General features: G+C 43.8%; 1 protein-coding gene across 1 annotated transcript in view; it reads left to right on the top strand.

Moving 5' to 3' along the window:
* Cenpe (centromere protein E) overlaps window positions 1–8,101 on the top strand; it is a 68,421-nt gene extending 60,320 nt beyond the window's left edge. Inside the window, exons 44-46 of the mRNA XM_031375589.1 lie at window positions 2,908–3,088; window positions 4,823–5,109; window positions 7,681–8,101. Coding sequence (XP_031231449.1) covers window positions 2,908–3,088; window positions 4,823–5,109; window positions 7,681–7,772 — 560 coding nt within the window. The 3' untranslated portion in view covers window positions 7,773–8,101. The remainder of the gene's footprint in view (window positions 1–2,907; window positions 3,089–4,822; window positions 5,110–7,680) is intronic.
* The last annotated feature ends 362 nt before the right edge of the window (window positions 8,102–8,463 follow it).

The following is an 8,463-nucleotide window of genomic DNA, read 5'->3' on the forward strand; positions in this document are numbered from 1 at the left end:
GATTTTATATCTGAATCTTGCTTTTCCGGTGTGATGGTGTGTCCAGGACTTGCTATGGTGGGAGTATTAGGTTCTGATGAGGCCAAGTAACCTTGATTTGTGTTGCTTATATGCTTACGCTTGCCCTGCATCATCTTCTTATCTCTAGTGCTACCTGCCCTTGCTAAATCTGACTGGAGCCTCTCCTTCCTATGATCCTGGTTGAGTCAGAACTCCTCAGAGTCAAGCTATCTCTGGGACCCTGTGATTCTGGGATCCTGTGACCCTGGGTTTGATAGAGCACCTGGGAGTGGAGCTTCCTCTGGGTGTTTGGGAATGACTGCAGTTTGTGCCCAAGGTCTGCTCAGGGCACCAGCCCAGACAGACCGGAAGCAACCCGAGCCACTGGGCTGGCAGAGTTCCTGTGTGCCTAGTCCCGCTGGTCCCAGTTACTCCCGGTGTTGGGACAGATGTTGTGTATATCACACATTTTCATTATGAGTCATAACAGTAGCAAAATAACAGTAAATGAGGTAGCAACGAAATAATTTTATGGTTCTCACCACAGGTAGGAACTGTATTAAAGGGTAGCGGCATTAAGAAGGCTGAGAACCGCTGCTTTAAGTGTTTCATACTTTTGAGAACACTGTTTAATGTATGCCCTTCCACTCCCCTTCATTTTAAATGTTCATCTGTGTTTTGCCTGTATGTATTCCAGTGTGAGGGTATTGGATCCCCCGGAAACTGGAGACACAGACAGTTATGATCTGCCCTGTAGGTATGGGAATTGAACGCAGGTCCTCTGGAAGAGCAGCCAGTGCTCTTGACTGCTAAGCTATCTCTCCAGCCCCCCACCCCCACCCCCTGTACCATATTTTTAAATTGTTATTTTCTTGATCAGTTGAGGTTTTTTTGGGGGGGAGGCTAGTTTTGGGGGATTTTTTTTTCTTTTTATAGTCTAGATACTGTCTGTCAGATGTATAATTGGTAAAGCTTTTTTTCCAGTTATAAGTTAGTGGTGTTTTTTGCTGTATTTAGCAAGGAGTTTTAGCTTTCTAAGGTCCCAGTCATTAATTGTTGGTCTTCATACTTTTACTATCAGGGTCCTGCCCAGAATGTCTTTTGGGGTGCCAGCCTATTCCCCCCCTTTCTCTTAGATCACATTCAGGGTGTCTGGCCATGTGTGGAGGTCCTTGATCCATTTGCGTTTGCTTTGTGCAGGATGACAGGGAGAGATCTGGTTTTACTCTTACACACTTTGGCCGGAAGCATTTGTTGAAGAGGCTCTTTTTCCACTGTGTATTTTTGTTTGTCAAATACCAGGTGTCCATAGGTTTGTAGACTTATATCTGGGTCTTCAGTTCAATCCATCATGTCTGATTTTACACCAACACCATGCCGTTTTTATTACTATATATAGCTCTATGCTATAATTTTTAATTTGGGACAGTAATAACTCTAGTTCTTTTATTGTTCAAGATTGCTTTAGCTACCTTGGGTGTGTGTGTGTGTGTGTGTGTGTGTGTGTGTGTGTGTGTGTGTGTTTCCATATGACATTTAAGACTTTTTTTCAATTTCTGTGAAGAATTGTGTTGGAATTTTGATGGAGATTGCCTTGAATCTAAAGATTGCTTTTGGTAGGATGGCCTTTTTCAAAATATTAACCCTACCAATCCATGAACATGGGATATTTCCCATCTTCTGATATCATCTTCAATTTCTTTAATATCTTAAAATTTTATTGTACAAGTCTTTTATTTGCTTGCTTAGAGTTAGTCCAAGATTTTTTATTTTTAGGAAGCCTACTGGCTTTTGAATGCTGCTTTTGTATCCTGCTACTTTGCTGAAAGTGACTATCATCTATGGAAGTTTTCTAGTGAATTTTAAGGTCTTTTATGTGTAAAATCATGTCATCCGCAAATAAGGATCCTTTCACTTTTTCCTGGCCTATTCGCATCCCCTTGACCTCCTGCAGTGTCTTATTTCTTAGTAAGACTTGGAGCTTTGCATTAAACTGGAGGGGAGAGAATGGACATTCTTGTCTTGTTCCTGATGTCAGTAATAGTACCCAGGGCTTGCTTTATTTATCACGCGACTGTGACTGAGGGCTTGCTGTAGACCATTATCTTTATCATGAATAAAGGTTGGATTTTGTCAAGGCCCTTTTCTGTATTTAATGAAATGTTCATCTCTAATCCGCTGGGATGGGGGGAACAGTTGTGGTTTTCAGAGATGCCTGACCTGTATTGTACCTGAATGCTAAAATTGCACATCACTAATCTCCTTACATATATTCTGTCTCTTCAGTGAACTGCTGGTGACCTAATGGGTTACTGAAATAAATGACAACTCCATTTTTACAGTTTTATCCACAATGCTGACATGTTTTCGTCTCATTTGGAGGTTATATTTAGTTGACACGTATATGTTGAGCACCACAGTGTACTGAGTGACTTGAAGCGGTCTCTGTGTGACCTGTGGTAAGGTGGCAGCTTACAAGCCCCACGGTGATTAGAGCATAGATCAACATGTAATGGCTCTGATGATAAACGGCCACTGTTGCTGCAGTTAGGGCAGAAAGCACACCTGTTGGAGGCACGCTATATGGAGATGGAGCCCTGATGGTCAAGTGGACAGAGGAAATGAGGGAGAGGGAGAAAATCCCAAGAGACGTCCAGAAAATGGGCTTCATAGTAGCCTGTTACAGGTTTTACTATTTCTATTATTTTGAACATCAGAGCTAATTAAGATTATCTGCCTGGCTGGACATGGCCACATATGCCTATATCCAGCACTCCGGAGGCTTCTGTAAGAGGATCAGCACCAGATCAAAGTCAGCCTGCCTGGGCAACACAGAAGGCACCTGTTGATTCTGTTTTGCTTTAAAAAGAAATCTTATCAACCTGTGTGTATGTTTGCCTCCTGCAGTGATGTCAGAACAGGACTCTCAGCTTCTGAGTAAACCTCTGACCTGTGGAGGTGGCAGTGGGATTGTGCAAAGCACTAAAGCTCTTATTTTGAAAAGTGAACATAAAAGGATGGAAAGTGAACTTTCTAAGTTAAAGCAGGAAAATGAGCAGCTAAGAAAGCAGAATAATCAACTATTAAGGTAAGCTAAACCCAGGCGGGCTGGCTCACACCTTTAATCCCAGCACTCCAGAGGCAGAGACAGGCAGATCTCTTGAGTTCAAGGCCAGCCTTTTGGATAGTAAGCTTGTAGTAAGTTCATGGACATCCAGGGATACATAATAGAGAGAACTTGTCTCCAAAAAAAAAAAAAAAACCTGAACAGACGAAAAAGGGAAGTTCTGACTGTGTGGTGGATCCTGTGTTTGTGGTACTTCATGTGTTGTAATTAGTTGTATATTTTCTGCAGTTGTCAACCTTTTACTAATTTTGGGAGAGGAAACTTTTAGGGATTATGAAGTAAATGCTTGTTTATTTTTGAAGCAGTAGGAATGGGAATAGAGTACTCCATCTCACATTTGTTATTCATTAACTGTGCAAACTTGAGTGTGTGGAGCAGAGGTCAGTGTTAAGTGACCTTTCTACTGGCTTTTCCAACTTGGTTTTGAGACTGGGTCTCTGGCTGAACCTGGAGCTCCCTGGACCAGCTGACCAGGCTAGCTAGCAAACTCCAGAGAGCTTCATGCCTCCACTGCTCAGCACTGAGGCACAGGCATGTACTGTGCACCCAGCTTTTTGTTGACTTGGATTCTAGGAATCAGACTTGAGTACATTACCCACTGGGCCATCTTCCCAGCTGTTCTGAACTGTTTTTAACTAGGCCCAGTACTAGGAAATAAACACTGAGGAGAGCTGCCCCGAGGCCAGAGAGTCAGTGAAGCTGCCAGGACCCCGCTCCAGGACTATACCTATTGACACGCGGCTTAGAGCACTGGATCATTTGGCTTCTACCATGGAAGAGTACAACGTTTGTACCAAACACTATAAGAATAACATGGAGTGTAAAGAGCTAGCAGTACAGCGCCGTAGCAGTGCTTGCCTAGTGTGGCCTAGGCCCTAGATTCCATTCCCCAGCACTGCAGAAAGGAGTAAATGAATGAAATATCCCAGGTCAGAAAACAAATAATCTTTTACATAGAGTAACATTAAGCAAAAACAAAGGGCCAAACATTGGAGTATATAGCTGTAGTTGTAAACTCAGGAGCAAAGAGGAAAGCCAGGAGGAGGTTGAGGCCATCAGAACTCTGGTGAGACCCTGGCCCACCAAAGCATGGTATGGGTAACATAAAAATTATATTTGAAAGAGGAATCTGACCATGTCTAGAGAGGTTCAGAGAGGTGGAGAAATGCGACCAAAAAAGTGAAGAGAGATTAGTTAGGAAAGGCGAAAATATACTTCTGTAAAGGTTTAATAAACATTCTATAAACCTGATTTATCCAATTATTACAGCAGTGTACAAACTACTCTGGATGTTCTGGATTCATTAAATATGATGTCCAACTTTGAATTTTTTTTCAAAACTCTGTAATCAAAAATTTTTAGTTTAACAAAAAAAAACAAACAAAAAAAAACAAACAAACAAACAAAAATTTTTAGTTTAATTATTCAATTTATATAGCTCCTTTTCTAAACCATGCCAGTAGTCCAAACAGAAGTGTTAAGGTGAAATTAAAATGTAAATATAACAAAATGGTAAATTTCATGTTATATATTTCAGCAGGCTAAGGTTCTTTTTAAGTTTTTCTCCATGCCCACATTGAAGAATTGAGTTGTCTGATCTCTCTCTCTCTCTCTCTCTCTCTCTCTCTCTCTCTCTCTCTCTCTCTCTCTCTCTCTCTCTCTCTCTCTCTCTCTCTCTCTCTGCTTCCATTCAAGGGATAACTCTCAACTCTCCAAAGAGGGTAAAACCTGGGAGGAGAGAACTCTTAAGAGAGACACTTCCAGAGAAGCAGCTTGTGAGGATTCTCCAAGGTCTCCTAAAGTGACTGGGACAGATTCTAAAAGGAGACAGAACATAACTTCTCAATGCAGGGAACAAAATTTCCAGGATCCTGTACCAAAAGATTCCCCAAAATCTTGGTTTTTCGATAACCGGTCAAAGTCCCTACCAGCACCTCACCCGATCCGCTTTTTTGATAACTCCAGTTTAGGGCTGTGCCCAGGTAGGTAACTGCTCAGGTTGCTGGGTGTCACTGGGAATGAGAGAGAGAATCCACGTGTGTTTGCTTCCTCTGCTGAGCCAGGAGTCAGCCACTGCCTCCCAGAAACTCAGCTGTCAGAACTCATATTCCTGTTGCGGTTACTTCACAGTTCTATGGTGTGCACCAGACTTCCAGTTCACTGTGTTACCCTGCCACTGTGGGACATCTGAGCCCTTCACCTGCTGGGGGGAGGGGCAGGGGGGCAGTCTTTCTCACACATACAGAAGCGCCGCATCTGACTCTTCACCCACTCAAGTCTGCGCTCAGCTCAGAACTTTTCAGAGACAGCTGCATGTCCTGTGACGTACATATGTTTGAAGTCCTCCTTTATCTGTGAGAGAGTCATTCCAGGACCTCCAGGGAACTGGAATCCTGGAGAGCATAAAGTCCTATGTACTATTTTTTTTTTCTGTGCAGGCAGATTATAGTAACACTTAAACAAAGGGATTTATACTATGTTAGCTCGTTCAGACTGCCAGCGTCACTAGCAGTACTTTGTGGGTTACTAAGTAAATTAGGGTTCCTTGGATACAAGCTCTACCCCAGGATTGCAACCATATACTACTTCCATTCTACAATTGATTACCAAACAATATAGTATTTTTAAAAAACTAATTCAAAACTTGAGAGGTAGTGCAGCAGTTATGAGCACTTGCTACTCTTACAAAAAGACCAGGGTTACATTCCCAGCCCCACTTGGCAGCTCACTACTATGGAACTCCAATTCCAGGGGATCTTCTGGCCTCTGAGGGCACCATGCATGAGTATGGTGCATATACATACATGCAGGCAAACACATGTGTTGCGGGAAATAATAAAAAAAGAGCCCGCCCACTCTCAGTGGGGCCAGGCCATGCTTCCTCACTCCTGCCGCCACAGCCAACTTTCTTGGGGCTAGCCCCCACACCAGATGATCTCACTTGCGTGGTCTCTTGGCCCACCAACTCTCCTGTCCAGTCAGGCCACAAGGCTCCCACCTGGCCATCTCTAGGATGGGGAGTGGGTGGTGGACAAGGAGGGGCATGTTCCTCTTGCTTCCACACATTGCCCCATGTACCCCTGGTTAGCCATCTCAACACCTAATTACCTGGTAGAATTAAGACTCTTAAGCTTATAGTTTAACCAATTAGATTTATGTACTAATAATAACACATTTCACAAGATGCCAATATAATAATTTCAGAGCCAATTGATAATGATAAAACTTTAACCCAATTATTCTAACCTTTAGATAACACCATGTCCACCTCCATTCTCATTCTTCTCCCTCTTCCCTCCTGTGACCTCTCTATCTGTCCCCCAAACTCCTAGCTCTGCCTCCCTTTTCCTATCCAATCACAGGCCTACCACTGCCCTAATGTGATTGGACAGAGAAAATCCTGCCTCACACATGTAAAACAAAAACATATGGCCCACACCCTCTTTTTTAACCGTTGTTGCTGAATGTCCATATAGAGAGTAAACACTGCTGGGTCCCTTCACTGTTGCCTGTATGTGTGCTTCCAGGGCTGACCATGTGGAGCTTCAGTTAGGAACCTCATCCCTGTAGAAGACTAATTCTCTCGGCCATTATTGATTGTGTGTGGCTTCCCTCCTCGATGGGGTCCTGTGAGATTTCTCCCATCTAGTTTGGGATGTTGCTATTATTGTGATTGTTTAAGAAGCCATGTTGATGGTGTAGTGTCCTATCATAGCTAGAAGCCACAGCCTCACAGCAGACTCCCTGGCCCTCCCCAACCCTCTTCTGCCTGGGCCTTGGGTGTAGGAGTTGCACTCTAGATGTATCAACTGAGTCTGTACACCACAGTATGTAGTCTGCATTTTGACTAGCTGTGGCATTCTATAATGACCTCCTCCTCTGCTGTGCTGGGGGAAAACTTTCTTTGAGGAGGAGTGAGACCTACCCTTACTGTGGGTACAAAAATAAGTGTTTAGAATAGTCAGCATTACTGGTTTAAGAAAACGGTGGTAGTAGGTTCTCCTTGGGTCTGTGTTCTCTCCAGCTATGAATAGCTCTCTAGGCTTATAGTGCAAGAATGAGTTCTCTCGTGTTAACAGCTGTCGTTGGATTCAAGGCCTGCTGTTAGCCACAAGATAAAAGTGCCACTCTTTAGCCACTGTGGGCTATATTGCAGTTGCAGTCACTATGGTCTGTAGGCTTCACAGCTAAGTAGGACCCCCAAATATGCCGCTTTGGCAGCTGCTGATGCAATGTGAGCTCCTCGGCAAGGAGGCCAGCACACTTTGTTCACAATGTGCAACAAAGGAAAATCAGACGGTTCGTAGTTGATTCACATTAAACCTCAAGTTACCTGACTGAGTATACCTCATGAGTCCTTAGCATTATGCACAGTATCATTCCTAACACCTTCTGACAGAGTGATGGAGAAGTGGACTAGTGCTTTACCCAACACATGAGCCAGTCACCCTTCTCTCCTTAAACGTCTGTATGGATGTCTTTTCTGCTTCCTGATGAGTTTACTCCCATGTGTATTTGAATGGAATTGATTTGCTTTTTATTTTCTTTCTCAGAGGAACCAGCTGAAGTGGAGAATGTGGAGCCCAAGACAGACCTTTGTCAAGCCTCCTCCGGGAAAGCTGCGTCCGAGTGCAGAATGCAGTAGACCCCTCAGCACCCCTGCAATGGCTTTCTTCGTGTGTCCAGCCTGACAGTGATGATGCGGTCCAACTCAAGTTCAGTCTAATTTCCACATTAGAGTTAGAAGACGGAGGACCAAGAAACGGACTGACTGCGGTTATTTAGAATGGTGGTGCCAGGTCCTTCTGCTCGCATCTGGGACATTCCAGAAGCTGAACTGTTAATTATTTTTATATATTGCAAGAGTAAGGGTCTTGAAGGAAATTTTTAGTCTTTCCATATTGTTATAACATGTATATATTTCATTAAAGTTACATATATATGACTTAGAAAATTGTGGAACATGGCACATAAGATAAGCCTTGTTGTATGCCAAAACTTTTCCTGGGAAGACTAAACACACATATCTGCTCCCCCCAGACCGGGAGGGAGCCCAGAACAGAGCAAGCACAAGTGATGCCTGTGACCTCCCCCCAGACAGGGAGCCCAGAACAGAGCAAGCACAAGTGACACCCGTGACCTCCCCCCAGACAGGGAGCCCAGAACAGAGCAAGCACAAGTGACACCTGTGACTTTCCCATGGTAGACAAGCCACTCTTGAATGAGCAGATCCATCCTGCTGCCATGTTGTTATTTCTACACACAGGATCCATAGAATGTTGATTGACCACCAAGCCATGCGGCCCCCTTAGGCCCCCTGTGCCAGCAAGGTAGGA

Source organism: Mastomys coucha, unplaced genomic scaffold, assembly GCF_008632895.1.
Source record: "Mastomys coucha isolate ucsf_1 unplaced genomic scaffold, UCSF_Mcou_1 pScaffold16, whole genome shotgun sequence".
Lineage (NCBI taxonomy): Eukaryota > Metazoa > Chordata > Mammalia > Rodentia > Muridae > Mastomys > Mastomys coucha.